The 18,283-nt window shown below is 46.4% G+C and overlaps 1 protein-coding gene across 1 annotated transcript in view; it reads right to left on the bottom strand.

The window, feature by feature from the left end:
- Positions 1 to 273: 273 nt before the first annotated feature.
- The window catches only part of JPH3 (junctophilin 3), an 87,569-nt gene continuing 69,559 nt past the window's right edge, over positions 274 to 18,283 (bottom strand). The window contains exons 4-5 of the mRNA XM_079988788.1: positions 10,384 to 11,291; positions 274 to 1,910 (exon numbers count right to left, since the gene is read on the bottom strand). Coding sequence (XP_079844914.1) covers positions 1,830 to 1,910; positions 10,384 to 11,291 — 989 coding nt within the window. The 3' untranslated portion in view covers positions 274 to 1,829. The remainder of the gene's footprint in view (positions 1,911 to 10,383; positions 11,292 to 18,283) is intronic.

Below are 18,283 nucleotides of genomic sequence, written 5' to 3'. Positions count from 1 at the left end.
ACCTGGTCAAACAGATCAGCGGGTCCAGGTTGATTGGCAGGAAGAAAGGGATGTTTTCCAGGTTGCCTTCCCTCCCCACCAGCCAGGGGCTGTTTTCTTCCGTATGAGGCAGGGCTGAGCTAACACCAGGTTCTCTTTGGGATGATGGTGGCCTGATCAGGGGTACTGCATCTTTAATGAACAATGCATATTTTCAGTGAGTTACCAGGGGGAAGTAAAACGAAAAAAGAAACCAAACCAAACAAGGAAGTGAAGAAAGAAGAACAAGGCAGGCATCTTACAAAGATGTTTTGAACCATACCAAAATTAAGTGATACATAGAGGAGGAAAAAACAAACAAACAAAATATAAAAAGAGCATTTACGTACTCGGAGGCTGCTGTTGTCAATGATGTTTTTTTTGTTTTTGTTTTTTTGTACAGGGATATGTCGGAAGCCGGAATATACATCCTGCGGACAAAGTGCAAAAATATTACATGCTCAGAGGCCAAGCATGACATCTGGAAATGGCCCATGGCAAGATGGAACAGGAACCCCCCAGCACACTCCATTCCTCGCCAGCAGCAGGGAGGAGCTGCTCTCCCTCGGCCACACCTGCACACCTGCCAGGGAAGGGTCCTCAAGCAAACCTCCTGACAAGCGCACCTTGTGGGAACAGTTGAGGCCAACAGCCAGGTGCGGCTGTGATTCATGATGGAAGACGGAAAGCAAGAGAGTTTCTCCTATAACACCACTGCATTCCAGCACAGCAGAAGAGTGGCCTCTAGCAGGCTGGACCCAATGAAGACTGGGGTTCCAGCGGATAGCTGGACAAAAAAACAAACAAACCCTAGAAGAACTTTGGTCATCTTAAAAATCTTTCTGGGTCAAGTTTTAACACATGCCAGAAACGACGTTTGTGACTGAGAAGTTTCTGAAGCACTGGGCAAGACTGGTAATTTTCCTAAATTATAGGTACAGGATTTTACCTGAGCCAAGACATCTTTTCAGTTCCATGTTTCTATGTGCAACTTTTATAAATTTGGTATTGTGACTTCTTAAGTTCTTAATAATGATTTTGGGTGGGATCCTCAGAGGAGCGTTTTGGAATTTAGGGGCCTCTGGAGCTTAAGACCTATTGCCTTTTTAACATATTAAATACTTTTATTAGGATGGAATTTGTTCCTGTCTTAAGCAGGCATCATTCAGTTCAGATTTCCCTTTTCTGAACAAAGTGGAAAAAAGATTGGTTAATAACTTTTTGCTAAGTGGCAAAAACTACTTAGGTGTTTCCTCTCAACTTCCCAATACATGCAGATCCCGGAGTTTGGACTTTTATTGAGTGACGGGCACATAATTTGATAACCATGCTGACCTGGGCCAGCCATTTCACACAACGCGGCTATCCCAGGACACAGCTCTGGATTTCCCCTATGATCCAGCAGTGAGAGGACCCTCCCTCCCAGAATCATGCAGCTGACATGAACGCTTTTCCCACCATCCATGAAGATTTGCTGAGTAATTACACTGAGGAGCCCCCATCCTGCCTAGCGCTGGGGAGGAGTGGGGTGCTGGTACCATTCTGCCATGCCACACAGCATACGTGTTATACAAGCAAAGAATTTTGGCTAAAATCCAAAAAACATTACCCAGGAAAAAAAGGCAAACTGTGAGTGATACTCAATCTTGTTGTTCATCTGTGAAAAGACTTGGAAGTTGTCGCAGGACAGTTCAAAAAGATGCCATCTTTCCCATGGTTTTTTGTTTTTGTCATTCGCTTCATCATCCCCCATTCGTACACCTTTTTATTATTATTAATCTGTTAATTTTTGCAAACAAGACAGTCTCGAGTTAGATGAAAAAGTTAATAAACAAAATGGCGACTCCAATGTTTAACAAGATCACCATGACTACCAGGATTGGAGCTGAGCCCTGTGGGAAAAGAAAAAGAAAGGAATTATTTAATGGCATCGAAAAGCAACACTTGCATGATCAGTTTGGGGACAGGGGCAAGGGAAGCCGACTGGTCTGATGTGCATGAACTGGCAACACAAACTTTGCTTCGCGACAGAGGGTGGCTCCAAAGGTTAACCTGTCCACACAGAGGCAGCCTTTCCTTTTCACCTGCTTCTCCTGACCTTCAGCTGGGCTGCCAGAAGCTGAACCCGTCGCATGGCTGTCAACAACACAGACTGAACTTGGCACGATCTTAATATTCCATCAAACCCTTGGCTTTTCAGACTGTTGTGAGACTGGAGCCAGTCTGTGCAGAGTTCAGCCTGTACTGCTGCCTTCTCATAAACCTCTCAGACTGTCGCCTACCAGAGTTCCCCCTCTTGCTTCCAGGGGAGGAGGAGAGACACATTTTCCAGATGGAGGTTTTCTTCCTCCTCATTCTCAAAAGTAGCATTTTTGCCCCACACCAACCCTGTGGTGTAGTATAGGCTAAAATGCAGGTTTCATTGTCTTCCAATTCCTGTCCTTGGTACCCCTCCATGTGGAGGGAGCCATTTGTAAATGCTCATTAGCCCATGTGCCACAAAGCGCTGCATAGGTAGGGACCTTGTGTGTGTGACATCCGGGGCACTTAAATGTCACCATTTCTCTGTGGAACATCCTCATGAGCAAGGGTCTTTGGGGCCTCTGGAGTAATGGAAAACCTGAGGCCTTCCACAAGTAGTTGGACTCCACTCTCAGCTGCCAACATGGCCAATGGCCAGGAATGATGGGAGATGGAGTCCAGCAATACCTGGAGGTCACAAGTGCCCTATCCCAGGCCTAGAGATGGACTCACAAAGCGAAACTTTAATTGCTGGGTTTAATTGGCTTCAATTGTGGACCAGATGGGAGCACTCCATGGACCAAGATCTGACAACTTCTAAAATTGCAGGATTATTTATAATGTCTCCTTTGTTTTCAATAGCAAACACAAAGGACACCTATTCTGGGTGCAGTTGGGTGCTTGTGCATCTAAGGATACATAAGACATTAAAAAGTCTTTGCCTTGATATGGAAAGGTATTTTAAAAACTCTTTGGTGACAGGAGCGGGGAGATAATCTGACCCTCCAGCACCAAGAGGAGGATTCATTGCGTCTCTTGGCAAGGAAGAGAGAGACAACCAGTCCTGTGACAGGCAAAGGAAAGGGCTCTCTCTTCAATGGATAGAAAAGGCCTTTGCTGTTGCATAGCAACAAGGTGAAAGAAAGCTAGCCAATCAAAGGGAGAGGTTCCACATGACCCACCTCTTCCTCTTCACACCCCTCCCACCTGCCTCCCATATACCTAGCAGACAGGTACTTGCTTTTGGAAGGTTTATAAACAAATCCCTTTCAAGGCCACTCTAGTGCAAGCCAGTAAATCAGAAGCACTTGAATTTAATCTAATCCTAGTGTCTTGAAATCTAGGACAGTTACCAAAAGTGAGTGAATTCTAAAAGGGGAGCCTTGAATGAGATGTGGATCAAACCATCACAGCTTCGCAGCAAACAAATCATACACTCCAACTCTCTCTGTTTAGCTGGGACAGACCTTATTTCCTGGTCTCTCTCCATGGTGCTGATTTTTGCCTTTGGGCAATGACTTGTTAAAATGCTGCCTATGAAATTTTGCTAGGGCCAGTCATGCTTCATGGTTGAACTTCCTCTCCAGGATTTCTAGAAGTTAAAATCTCCACCTGAGGGTGGGAACGGAAGGTTGGAGGTGTCTTGTCTCTATAATCTGCATTGTATGTAAAAGCACTTGCATGCACACACTTCTGCTTCAGGGAAGCTTATTTTGAATGGCTGCCATCGGATTATGAGGCAAACACTGTCTTGCTTTCTGAAACAGTGCAGGGTAGGAAGGCTATTACCAAAGGAAGGGTTGTAGGGAAAGATTGGAGCCTTCGGCAATATGACTGGGTTGTTAGAAGAGGGTGTGATGGGTGGGGAGCTTCAAGCCTAGTGGTCAAATGCTGGCCCTCAGGACTCTCTATCTGGCCCTCAGGACTCTTCCCAGGTGACACCCTTCTCCGGTCACACCTCTCTCCATTGCTGCTCTGCACCCTCCTTCAGTGCTTTTACCAGGCTGGAATATAGCCTTGAATGGGGATAATGCCTCTTGCTTGCCTGGATGGAGGAGCCTGCATGCATGTTTGGAAACCTCTAATCTGTTTATTTGTTTGTTTGCTTGTTTGTTTGTTTTGCATGCCTGGAATGCAGCTTGCTTTACAGGTTGTAAGTTCATTTGGGTTGCCTTTGACAAGACAAAGCAACTAACAAATTTAATAAATGCATAAAAATATAAAGTAGGAGTTGTACAAATTGCTCCACTTTCTTGCCCCTCTGGCCCTGGTCCTCAAAAGCGGATGTGGCCCTCTGTATATGAAATAAAGATTTACACAGCAAACCCTAGCACCAAAACAGTGGTGTTACTCTGAATAGGCAGTAGTGCCTAGTGAGGAGGCACAAGCGGATGAGCCCCTTGTTTCAGCCGATGGCAGCCTGTCGTTCTCTTTCCCGCTAGCTGCTCCTCTGCCTCTCCTAGCTCCCCCAGGAGAAATGCAGCCACTGCTCCAAAAGGAAATGGCTCAGCCCTTGGAAAGGCACCAGGCGGCGGCTTTGGCCGGGGTCTGGAAGGCTGCCTAATATTCATAACTAATCTGATAAAAAGCTTTGCGATTGCCTCCGCCTTCGCTCCCTCCACCCCTGAGGCTTTTTTCTTGAGCTCTGCCAGTAAGCCCAGCAGTTGAACTTTTATGTCTGGGTTTCTCATTGGGCGGCTCTTGGCACCGCACCCCCAACCCCTGCGCCTGCCCTCCCTGTGCTGCAGGGGGAGGGAAGTGCCCCATCCCAGGGAAAGCCCTCTCCTGCCCCCAGGCTGGCAAGAGGCCCCTTCCACCCACAATAACTCAAGTGACATTTCGTACAGCTCACCTGAATGGCAGCAAAAACACGTTCAGAACCCAGAGTTGACTTGTTTGGCTTTTGAGCATTTTCAAATGCCACTTTTGATATTTCACTCTGCGGACAACTTTTTAAAACTCACAACTTGTCAGCAGAATGGAAAGGCAATAATGTCAAAGGTCAAGTTGTCGTATTTGATATTTTGGGTACCTTCCCCTTTCTAATACACCCTACCTCCCAACAACAGTGTCCATACTTAAGAATAATGGGGGAGGGCTGAGAAAGTCAAAGCAGGGCAAAATAAACTGAAAGTTGTGCAGGGGGGGGGGAAAATCCCACTGGGAGATGCTGTGTTGACACTTCCTCTCCATCCCTCCCTCCCTACTCTTCCTTTCAAACATATCTAGCTTATGTTTTGAAAAGGCAATCATACAGAGCTGATGTTCCTTGGTGTAAGCCTGACACATTTCTCAAAACAGCACCATGCTATAGAACATAACATAATTCTTATTACTAAAAATTATAGATTTACATAGCCAGTACTAGCACCAAAGGTGAGTTATCCCAGAAAAGGAGCCTCGTGACAAGGCCCACCACTTGTTTTTTTTTAGTGAATCTGCACTACAGACTAAGCCAGTTTAACATTCTTTCAACCCAGAGGATCCTGGGAACTAAAGTTCAATGAACCTACAGTACTCTGGCTTCTATGAGGGAAGGCATTCATGGTGTAAAACTGGTATTTTTGTAGTGCAGATAGGTTAGGCCCTCTGTCTGGTATGACATGCAGTGGTCAACCAATGTGCTTTACAGGACTATCAATGTTCTTGAGTTTGCAACTGGGCTTTTAGTGTTTTTATTCATAGTGAATTTTTGAAGCAGTATTGTACTTAGAAGGCCAATCTGTGAACGGCCTCAGCAAGATACAGATTTATAGTATCTAAATGTAAAAGCAAGCAAAAACAAGACCCTAGAAACTGGGAGGGAATGGAAACTGCTTCCCACTCCTTGAGTGAGCCAAATTATCTCCCACTCAGACTTGGGATCTGAGGAAAGGAATGTTCATATTATTCCCAGAATTTCCAAGGCCAGCTTCATTTGCATGGAATAACCCTGTTCAGTTGCCTTCAGAAATGCTCAAGAGTTTTGAGTTTATTAAAAATTTACTTGGGGAAATGTAAAGCTAATTGTTGGTGGTGACAGGCACAAGGTAAATGAGGGCAAACGCTTCAACTATATCAAAAGCCTTCTCAGATCAAAAAAAGAGTTTTGACAAGGACACTGCTAAGGAGTAACATTATTCCAGCTGCTTCAGGCAGTTTTATATATGTAGTTTTATAAAAGAGGAGGCTGCCTGGCAATGATTAGATGGAAATCAGTGTTGTGTCTGGTCTTCAGTTTGTTCACTGACAAGAGTCTGGGAGCATCAATTTATCTTCCCCCTCCCCACTCCTTATTCCAGAAGCAGACTGTCATCCCTCACTTGTTATAAGTGATAGGAAGAACTTTGGACCGAAAAGGAAGAAGAGCTCAGGTCCCATCATGGTCCTGAACAAGGTCATTCCCTGAGTAGCAAAACCCTTGCCTCCCTCTGGCTGCTTTCCTAGCTATTCTAAGAACATATAAAATACAGACATTACACGGCTCAGGTGGCTCTCTGTGCCAGCATCTGCCTCTCAAGCCACAATCACTGGCCACACACAAAGCTTCTTCACTTTATACACCGCTGCCTCACAGCACATAAACTATAGAACTCACTCCCAGAGGCATATTTAGGCTCACTTGCACTCCTGGCAAGGAGATGTATTGTCACCCTCACATCCCTTGCACCCTTGGCAATCGCCAGCTCTCCCTGTCTTTCTCTGAGAGGTTTTGCACCCCCAGGGCCTCTTGTAGGAGGCAGCAGTAGCCACCAACTGAGATGGATTTAAAAGAGGATTGACAAATTCATGGAGGAGAAGGGTAGCAGTGGCTGCTAGTCATGATGATTATGCTTTGCCTCCACAGCCGGAGGCAGCAATGGTTCTAAACACCAGTTGCTGGAGACCACGGGAGGGAGCAGTGGCCAACCAAACGCCAGTGGAAAACCCATTGTGAAAACAAGACGCTGGACAGAAAAACAGGATGCCTTGGCCTGATCCAGCAGGCTCTCCTGATGTCCTTATGAAGTAGCTATAAGAAGCACCATCCATTCTTAAGGACGCTGGCTGACCATTCCATTGTTAGGCAAAGTGCTTTTTAATAGGCCAGAAGGCTCAGTTAAGGCCACATCCATGGGAGCTAAAGGTTAGGAGATTGTCTCCTGATCATTGAGGGGAACCTCTATGTATTTCTCAATGGTAAACAGGCAACAACCAATTTACGTGCGTCCAATTGATGCGAGACCACAACTGCAACCACGTGCATTGCAGTGACCCAGAAGTGGCAGGATAAGGAGGCAGAATGGGGCGTAACATGGGTGGGGCACGTAATGGGGCATAATGGGGTAGGGTGGGCTTATGCGTGTTCTGCCATCATGCGCAATGACCCGGAAATAACACAAGCCCCGTTGCCTGCACCCCACCCAAGATGTGGGGAAGGTGCTATTCCTCCAGCTAACAGACAAAGGGGTGGGTGGGTGTGATGGGGGAATTTGGCCAGTTTTGGATGCGAAAGAGAGCTGAGTTTTTCCAGCTGGAGTTAGATGAAACTGGGATTTCAGTTTGGAGGGCTGCCCAAATTGTGCTTAGTAGAACCGGCCTTTTCAACTGCACTTAGGATTTGCTTGTACACACATATTTGCAAATACAGCAAACATTGTGAGTATGCCTGAAGTCACCAGTGTTCTCTCATTCCAAGGAGACTCAACCCTGCCATGCCACTCCTAGAACTTCTTGCACCACTTGCAGAATTGAAGTGCAAATGAGACTACAGATCAGGCCTATTTGCCACTCCAGGATGTATGTCAGGGAGGGGTAACCCAGTACACAAAGGAAACTGGTGACGAGACAGAATTCAGCTTATGATGGGGCTGTCTGGCAGTGGGTTATTTTTAGAACACACTGCCCCACATACCTGACCTCAGATCTGCTTGGAGTTATTCTGGATGGGTCAAAAATAGACCTGTGTTCCTTTGTGGTAACAGCACCCTCCTTTTTAAAACACATGCACACACAGAAAGAGATTACAGTGGTACATCGGGTTAAGAACTTAATTCGTTCTGGAGGTCAATTCTTAACCTGAAACTGTTCTTAACCTGAGGTACCACTTTAGCTAATGGGGTCTCCCGCTGCCACCGGAGCACGATTTCTGTTCTCATCCTGAAGCAAAGTTCTTAACCTGAAGCACTATTTCTGGGTTAGCGGAGTCTGTAACCTGAAGTGTATGTAACCCAAGGTACCCCTGTAAGTATTTCAGCCTGTTGCCCTGCATGACAGAGACCACCTCCATTTCTAAAGCTGCAATCCTATATGCGCTTCATATGCTGCTGCTGCTGCAAAAATTGGAGTACAGTGGTACCTCGGGTTAAGTACTTAATTCATTCCGGAGGTCCATTCTTAACCTGAAACTGTTCTTAACCTGAAGCACCACTTTAGCTAATGGGGCCTCCCGATATTAGCAACTTTAGAGGGTGTGTGTGTGTGTGTGTGTGTGTGTGTGTGTGTGTGTGTGTGTATTACACCATAATGCTACAGCTTCGTAGCATTGCGGTACTATAGTGCTAGACCTCTCTATCCTTTTTTCCCTTAAAGGCAGAGCAGTGTTTTTACCTTTTAAAAGATTGATTAAACTAAAAGCAGGATAATAAAGCAGCACCCACCCCAAAGGATAGAAGGAAGGTGTGCTGAGCTGCAACCAGCACCACCCATATCAGCCGTATCACACCTCACTACAGCGGACAGAACGCAACAAGATGTTCACACAGAGGAAATGCAATACTCCCCATAGTGTGGGAAGTCAGCTGCAATTTGCTCGTAGCTTATTAACAGAATAAGTAGCCCTAAGAGCCACCCATCTGGAAGCAACCTCAGTGGGTGGAAGGTTGAGTGGGAAATTTTGATTCAGCGTGTCACAATTATCCTGGCACAAGACAGAAGCATCCATTCATTGTACTAGCCTCAAAAATGCAGTCCTGGTCTCCAGTTTAAAAAAAAAATATTTTTAAGTGCAGAGAATATGTGTGCGTGTGTGCGCGCACACACACTCTGGGTGCGTAAATGGCTGAGTACTCTGCACACGTGTGGGAAACAAATCTGTCCTCAATTTTTTGTGAGCCTCTGCTTGTTACACTAAACAACTAGAGACATCACCCACCATGTTGTACACTTGTAATATGCATAATCTATCGCTTTACCCCCTGTTATAACAACTTCACTGGCTACAGTTCGTTTCCAGGCACTATTCAAAGTGCTGGTTAGCACCAATTAAGCCCTATATCACATGGGACGAAGCTACCTGAAATATTGTATCTCCCTTTCAGAACCTGCCCAGGTGCTGAGATCACAGAACCATAGAAGTGTAGAGCTGGAAGGGACCCTGAGGATCAGCTAGTCCAACCCCCTGCAATATGGGAATATGCGATTTCCCATATGGAAATCGAACCTGCAACTTTGGTGTTATCAGGGATTAAGAAGCTTGAGCCAGACGCCTGAAGTTGAAAAAGCAAGGGGAGTTGAAAGCAGGTTCTGCAGATATGAGCACCTTCTCTCAGTCTCATCCACATCGGAGACATGGTTGGTGGTGACATGAGAGAGAGCCTTTCTGTGGCTGCTTCCGTATTGTGGAATCCCTTCTCAGGAGCGGTTAGATTGGCTCCCTCCTTGCTATCTTTCCACAAGGAAAGACCTTCCTATTTAGACAGGCCTTTGGGAACTAGCTGTGGACTAGATGTTGACTTCTGGGCTGTTTTCAGGACATCTGGTATTTTAATGCTGGTTCTAAATGTGTTCCATTCCGTTTTCAACTAAAAGTAAAGGTAAAGTACCCCTGACAGTTAAGTCCAGTCACAAATGACTCTGGGGTTGCGACGCTCATCTCGCTTTACTGGCCGAGGGAGCCGGCATTTGTCCGCAGACAGTTTTTCCGGGTCATGTGGCCAGCATGACTAAGCCGCTTCTGGCGAAACCAGAGCAGTGCACGGAAACGCCATTTACCTTCCCGCCGGAGCAATACCTATTTATCTACTTGCACTTTGACGTGCTTTCGAACTGCTAGGTTGGCAGAAGCTGGGACTGAGCAACAGGAGCTCACCCCGTCGTGGGGATTCAAACTGCCGACCTTCTAATTGGCAAGCCCAAGAGGCTCAGTGGTTTAGACCACAGCGCCACCTGTGTCCCTATTTTTTTCAACTAGTTTTCAACTAGTTTGTTTTTATTACTTTGCATTCTGCAATAATGTTGTTAAAATGTCAGCTACCTTGAATCCCAGTTTGGGGGGAAAGCGGGGTGTACCGGTAAATACACTCAGCCACCACCATGTTGCCCATTTCCCCCACTGAAGAGATCACACTTACATAATATACATATCTATTTAAACATTCCACTTACTGCACCGGATTTGAGCTCATCCCCATTCTCCTCCTCCGATTCTAGTGCAACAGGTAAGGATTTCTGTGGCGGGGAGCAGGTTAAGTCCCACCTCAATAGCCGGGGTTCCCCTTTGTCCCCAAACCTCAGACTTTCTAGTTTCTGCACTGTTGGCTCGGCAGAAGACCCTGGCCTGAAGTTCTCCTTGTTTTGGGACTTAGACCTCAGTCTTTGGACTCCAAAGCCCCGGTCTTCCCCGTGGTGGTCCTCCGCGAGGCTCCTGCTGGGGCCCATTTTGCTATAATGTCTTTTTTGGGAGTGCATTTCTTGCATATAAGAATCCATCCTCATGAGAGGCTTCATCTCCATCTCGTAGTTGCTCAGCTTCTCCTCGTCCAGCTCCAGGAGCTTGTTGCTCCCTGAGCCGTGGTGGTGGGGTCGGTGGTGAGTCCATGAAACCGTGGCCGGGGGGTCTGTCCACCTCTCCCGCTGTTTGTGGTTGGAGGCCGCGTGCTTGTGCCCGCCGCTTCGGCCCCGGTAGTCTTCGGAGGAGCCTGGCTGGCCACTGCGCAAGGCCCCGCCCCTCACGCCGTGTGCCCTGCCCTCCTTGTCTTCGCCCCAGCTGTTGGGCCTCATATAGTCCCTGCCACGTCCCTCCAGCAACATTTGGATCTCCCCGCCCCTCTCTTCGTCCATGCACACCTGCCTGGAGAAGTGGGTGCTCTTGTTTCTACAGGAGGGACCCAGAGGTGGGGTGGAGGAGGGGCTGGCGGGAAAGCTCTGCAGGGGGCTGTCGTCGGGGGTGAGGTCCGAAGGCGTCGTTCCTTTCCTGTAGAGCTCTGGGCTTTCTTGCTGGAGTGGTGTCCCTGTCGAAAGGACCTCGATGTCGTCGCTTGAATTCTGCCTCTTTGGCCTCTGACACTCAAGTCCTGGAAGGAGATGGAGGAAAGGTGCACACAAGAGTCAGCCATTGCTTATTTGTTTTGTTATTCCATTTATATCCCACATTTCCTCCAAGGAGCTCAAGGGGGCATACATAGCCCTCCCTCTCCCCATTTTATCCTCACAACAACCCTACAAAGTAAGTTACACTAAGAGACAGGAACTGGCCCAGATCACCCAGTGAGCTTCATGGTGAAGTAGGGATTTGAACTCTGGTCTCCGAGGTATTAGTCTGACACTTTAACCGCTATGCCACTCTGGCTCTCTCAGCTCTCTGAGGGCCTTAGGCACACTCTCTGGTATTTAAGGGAGAAACATATGGCCCCCAAAATTGGAAAATATCTCACACTGCACAAGAGTTCATACTTTGCCTTTCACACCGACTTTGCCACCGCTCTTGAGTCTTGCTCAGACCCATCCAGTCCAACTGCATGGCCACACTAATTGCACACTGCTAGTGCAACTAATGCTACTGACACTGAATTGCTTTTGGCCACCCATATGACCACTTGCACATTTTATTTATTTAATTTGTGTATTAAATTTATATGCTGCCCTTCATTCAAGAATTGCAGGGAGACTTACACATGAATCAAGCCTCAACAACACCAAACAAGACCTGAATTTTGTGCAAGTGCTACCATGGTGGTTATTATCCTTTACTGCAGGTTCTGCAGGCAAGCAGTTACTGTAGTCAACAATATTAGCACCCTGTTGCCAAAGAGCTGGCTTGTTAGCGCAGATCCACATGGAAAATTCAACCCACTTCTTCAGCTTTTCCGTCTGTCAGCAAACATTCTAACAGCTTCGCTCCCTGACCATATGGAATGTTTGTGGACATTCTGCGAGATCACCTCAGTGCAGCATCACTCCCAGGTGAGAATCAAAGGCTTCACTGACACAAAGTTCCTCATATTTTGAAACACCAACACTGGCATTTCCAGTTAAGTCCTCATTTCCCTCTCTCTCCCTCTAATCTTGTGTTCAGATAAGCCCCACTAATATCAATTGGATATGTGCAGGTATAACCGTACATAGCTCCTTTCCATTTTGTTATTGATTTGCTGACGTTTGCAGCCTAAGGGCTTGGGGCAGATAATGCAAGAAGGGCTCCAGTTTTTATCTACTCAATTTCTTCCTGAGCAAGATCCTCTCCGCTTGGCGTGTTTGCATTTTTTGTAAATGCATGCAGTAGTGGGATGTGTATTAAAATCCCTCCTAAGTGCATCAGAAACAAACTCCATTGCAAACAGAATTCTGCAGCCTAGTCTGGAAGCTGATAAAAAATGTATTAGATAAAAAGTCTTTTTGAGAGATTATGTTTAAAGAGAAGAAGTCCCCTGGCAACTGGAGAGGTAGATAGCAAACAGCTTGGGGTTGCAGGAGCCCTCTGGGGCTCAGAGAGGCCTGCTAAAGCGCTCAGATCTCTGATACCCAGATTGTAGTTCTGTGTGGAAGTGATAACCCCGGGGGATGTTGATGTCAGAACAGCCTATCCTCCAAAGACAGGCTTGTTCCCCTTGCCGGATTTGCTAGCTGACTTGTGGAATAAATGGAGGAAGATGACATAAACATCTTCTCAGGGCCATGGGTGAAAAAGCTAGGGCTCAGTGTCAGCCATTATCACATCTTGTGGAATTGAATTCCATAAGTATTCATACCATATTTGCAGTGTGCATTTGTGGTACTGAGACTTCTTTTAAAAACCGACAAACGCGGTGTCCTTTGAGGCACTGGTGGACAGGAGCAGCCATGGAAACACCCACCACAGCCCCTCATCATTGCAAGTGTGCCTGTACAGAGCGCAAGGAAGAACTTTGAACAGACACGTGCTAAAGCGGGAAATGGATAAATAAACTATAGAACAGTTATCCCCCGGGTCTAAACCCTCTGGCTCAGAACAGGCCAGCCATCAGATTTTGATTATTTTTCTTAATGAGATGATTAAATGGTGGAACCTCCACAAACTCACTTTTGGGAGGGGGGAAGACTGCAGACCATTTTTGCAAAGGGAGTGAGGGGAACCCTGATTTTCTGTCCACCGGAGGAACCTATAAACATGAATCAGATCACTGGTCTATCTAGCTCTATATTGTCAACACAGACTGGCAGTAGCTCTCCAGGGTTTCAGGCAGTATTTTCTGTCTGTAGATTGAACTGGAGATCTTTTGAATGCAAAGCATATGCTCTACTACAGTGAGTTATGGCCATTCCCTAAGCAGAAGCAGGAGAAACAGAAGCCGTCAGCTGAGATTTCCCCATGGGTCAGATAATTTACAGGACTGGCAGGGTAGCCTTCCTAAGTCACTGCTGCTGAGAGGGGGTGGGGAAGTGGGAATGAGCTCTGAAAAAGGACAAGAAGCTAGCAAAGTGAATCATCACTTGTCAAATTCTCAATACCCTAATATAAGGGCGATGAGTAACCTCCAATTTAAATCTCTTTTTTTAAAAAAAATGTTAGCAAAAGACTTCTAATGAGGGTACAGAGCACTGGAACTGGGTGCCTTGACATGAACACACATTAATTAATGTGCTGTTTAATGACTGCATCTTAGACTTATAGCTCTTCTCCCATCCCTCCTGTCCTTTGCCCTACACAGAAAGACACACGCAGCCAAGCCAAACCCTTGTGCATTAATATCTGGGGTGGCTCCTCCACATCCAGTTGCTCGGTCCCTGCTCCTGCCAACCTAGCAGTTTGAAAGCATGCTGTGCAAGTAGATAAATAGGTACCACTCCGCGGGAAGGTAAACACCATTTCTGTGTGCTGCTCTGGTTTCGCCAGAAGCGGCTTAGTCATGCTGGCCACATGACCCAGAAAAACTGTCTGCAAAAGCAGACAAACGCTGGCTCCCTCGGCCTGTAAAGCAAGATGAGGGCTGCAACCCCAGAGTTGTTCGCGACTGGACTTAACTGTCAGGGTTCCCTTTACCTTTACCTTTACCTGCTCTTCTCAAGAATAATCACATGACAGGCAACCAGACCTCCAGGGCTGACCTGAAGTCTCCAACTTTGTCTGGTCCCCTCCAGGTAGCAAAGGGAGAGTTTGAATATCCAGGTGGGAAAGACCACCTTTATATGATGATGATGATGATGATGATGATGATGATGATGAAGAGTACTATGTATGCAGCTTGCAAGCTTAACCCCTGTAGGAGCCAGCTGCAAATTATTGAACAGACTCCACCCCCCTTCCCAATTAACCTCCATTACCAGGGCTCAGTAGTGGCAGGGAGCACAGAGGAAGAATTTCCAGGGTGCCCATGTGACGGTCTCGTCCCAGTATACCTGAAGGAGCATCTCCATCCCCATTGTTCAGCCTGGATACTGAGGTCCAGCTCCGAGGGCCTTCTGGCGGTTCCCTCGCTGAGAGAAGTGAGGTTACAGGGAACCAGGCAGAGGGCCTTCTCGGTAGTGGCGCCTGCCCTGTGGAATGCCCTCCCATCAGATGTCGAGGAGATAAACAACTATCTGACTTTTAGAAGACATATGAAGGCAGCCATGTTTAGGGAAGTTTTTAATGTTTGATGTTTTATAGTGTTTTTAATATTCTGTTGGGAGCCACCCAGAGTGGCTGAGGAAACCCAGCCAGATGGGAGGGGTATAAATAATATATTATTGTTATCATCATCATCATCATCATCATCATCATCATCATCATCATCACCAAAGGGCTACCCCTAAAATCTCATGGTCACAAGGCAACCTCCAATTTAATTTTTATAACCCTGACAAATTCCTTACCCCAGCAGGCAAAATTTTGCACAGAACATAACACAGCGCTACAGGCCCCAAAGGGCACTGGGATGCTTTCAACTCTGCTTGTAAATGGAGCCAGCCCTCCTCCTAAAGTGTTGCTGGCTGAGCGGGAAGGTACTGTTTTTCTGCTTCTGGCACTGCACAGCGTTACACAGAGCAAAAGCACAGGCCTGCTCTCCCATGTAATGTAATGAAAAAGATGCGGGGAGCGGTGTCTGTCTGTGTCTCTTTGCGTCATCTTCATCGGTGGTGCCTTTTCTTGTGTGATGGTTTGGTTATGAATGAGGAGAGAGTGGAGAGAGGTGGGAAAGCACCATATTGGTAGATAGGAACATAGGAAGCAGCTGTCATATCATGAGACGAACCTAACTCAGTATTGTGTGCACTGACTGACAGCAGCAGTTCTGCAAGGGTTTTCTCCCAGCCCTGCCTCAAGTTGCCGGGGGTTGGACTGGGACCTTCTACATGCAAAGCAGGTGCTCTTCCACAGATCCACAGCCCTTCCCGTGGGACAGAACCAGCAGCAACACCAAATTCAATGTTCTCTATTTGCTTCTATTTTGTCCCATTGCCACATTTGCTGTCTGAATTGTTTTTGAGAATGCATGGAGTGTAGGGATGGGGGTATTTGGGTTAAGGGGTAAGAAAAGCAATGTCAAACCTAGACGGCATCTTAAAAAGCAGACATCACCTTGCCAACAAAGGTATGTATAGTTAAAGCTATGGTTTTCCCAGTAGTGATGTATGGAAGTGAGAGCTGGACCATAAAGAAGGCTGATCTCTGAAGAATTGATGCTTTTGAATTATGGTGCTGGAGGAGACTCTTGAGAGTCCCATGGACTGCAAGAAGATCAAACCTCTCCATTCCGAAGGAAATCAGCCCTGAGTGCTCACTGGAAGGACAGATCCTGAAGCTGAGGCTCCAATACTTTGGCCACATCATGAGAAGAGAAGACTCCCTGGAAAAGACCCTGATGTTAGGAAAGATGGAGGGCACAAGGAGAAGGGGACGACAGAGGACGAGATGGTTGGATAGTGTTCTCGAAGCTACCAGCATGAGTTTGACCAAACTGCGGGAGGCAGTGGAAGACAGGAGTGCCTGGCGTGCTCTGGTCCATGGGGTCACGAAGAGTCGTACACGACTAAACAACAACAACAACACAAGCGACAAGGCCACTTCAGTGGTGGTCCCAAAGTTACAGTTCCCTGGCTTCCTTCTTTGCTGGTTTTTAGGCTTCTTTTAAAGACCTTACTATTTTCAACAGGCTTTTAGGGTGCGTTTTTAAGTGTGTGCCACTTTGAAATGTTATTAGATTCTTAGGCTGCCTTTTCGTTTGTGATTTCATTGATTGCTTTTTATGCTTTTAATTTTATCCAGCCCTTTCATCGAATTATAGGGTAGGAAAGGACCACAAGGGTCATCCGGTCCAACACCCTGCTACTGGATTGTTTTGTGTGATTTGTCTTCAGAAAATGTGTACCGTATTTTTCGCTCTATAAGACGCACCAGACGACAAGACGCACCTAGTTTTTGGAGGAGAAAAACAAGAAAAAAAATATTCTGAATCTCAGAAGCCAGAACTGCAAGAGGGATCGCTGCGCAGTGAAAGCAGCAATCCCTCTTGCTGTTCTGGCTTCTGGGATAGCTGCGCAGCCTGCATTCACTCCATAAGACGCACACACATTTCCCCTTACTTTTGAGGAGGGAAAAAGTGAGTCTTATAGAGCAAAAAATACAGTATATGCGGTAGTGGCAGCAGCAGCAATAATACCAAAAACAACAGCTTGGTCCCAAGTTGAGCTATTTGTGAAAGCAAGCACACCTTGATTGATTGTGTTTCTACAGGGATATGGGTATGTTTTGTACTGAAACAAGGGTGGGCATCCAGACCGGGCCGGCAGTTCAGAGCCTTACTTTTCCCACCTCCCACAGGCAAACTTTGACACAGCCACCCACCTGTCAATCACCTGAGAGCACAAAGAGATCAGGTGATTCATTTTCCTTTACCTGCACGATTTGAAATAAAACCACTTGGGCAAAAGGCAGAAGGTTTCATGAGCTGCCCACAAGCCCCACTTTCAACAGGGAGCTGCATCTTCCTCTGTCCACATCTGATGTCAGAAATTTATTTTATTTATTAAATTTATATCCTGCTTTCCCTTCCAAAGGAGCCTAGAGCAGCAAACATCAAAATGCTAAAACAGGACAATTTAAAATAAAATAAAAAGAGATTCAAATCTATCTAAAAGCATTTAGAACACAGAAAAAACATTTAAAAGAAATGACGTATCCTCACAGATACACATTTCATGGTTGTTATGGCCAGTATCTATTGGCCATCAAATGCTGGGGAAATGTTTTTAGATTTCTCCTGAAAGTCAGTAATGGGGGAGATAGATGCACCTCACCAGGAAGGGCATTCCACAAACGGGGAACCACCACCAAGAAGGCCCTGCCATGAGTAAACTCCAGCTGGGCAGCAGCCAGAGGCAGCACTAGGATCCCCAGGATGTTGGAGGATATGGGCTCATCCACACTTACCTTTCCCCCTGTGCCTTCCAGGCACAGGTCTGCACTTTAAAGCTCCATGTCTACACTCTATTTTTTCACCTCAGAGCTTTCGCAGCAAAAGCCTGCTCTTTAAAGCTGAAGCGCAACAAAGAACAATTCAAGATTCCCATGGATTGCTGTTTGCTCTGATTCAGAGGTAAAGAGAGCTCAGACATGGAGCTTTAAAGTGCGGAGGAAAGATAATAAGTGCATACCCTCCAACATTTCTCCAATGAAAATAGGAATGTCCCATTCCATAATGATAATTTTACTATTTATACCCCACACATCTTACTGGGTTGCCTCAGCCACTCTGGCCAGCTTCCAACATAAATAGAAACATAATAAAACATTAAACTTTAAAAAAATACTTCCCTATACAGGATTGCCTTCAGATGCCTCGAGGGTCAGATAACTCTATACCCTCCAACATTTCTCTAATGAAAATAGGGACATCCTAAGGAAAAGTGAGTCTTTCCTGGATCAGATCAGAAACCAGGACAGCTTCTCTAAATCAGGGACATCCCTGGAAAACAGGGACACTTGGAGGGTCTGTAAGTGTGGGCTTATGCACTAAGTGTTGCATCCAACAAAGTCCTACTCAAGCAGACCCCCTGAAAGGACTGGGCCTAAATCCGCCGTGCCCATTCATTTCAATGGGTCTACTCC

Source organism: Podarcis cretensis (genome assembly GCF_951804945.1).
Source record: "Podarcis cretensis genome assembly, chromosome: 8".
NCBI classification, from domain to species: domain Eukaryota; kingdom Metazoa; phylum Chordata; class Lepidosauria; order Squamata; family Lacertidae; genus Podarcis; species Podarcis cretensis.
This window is presented reverse-complemented; position numbering and strand designations above follow the sequence as displayed.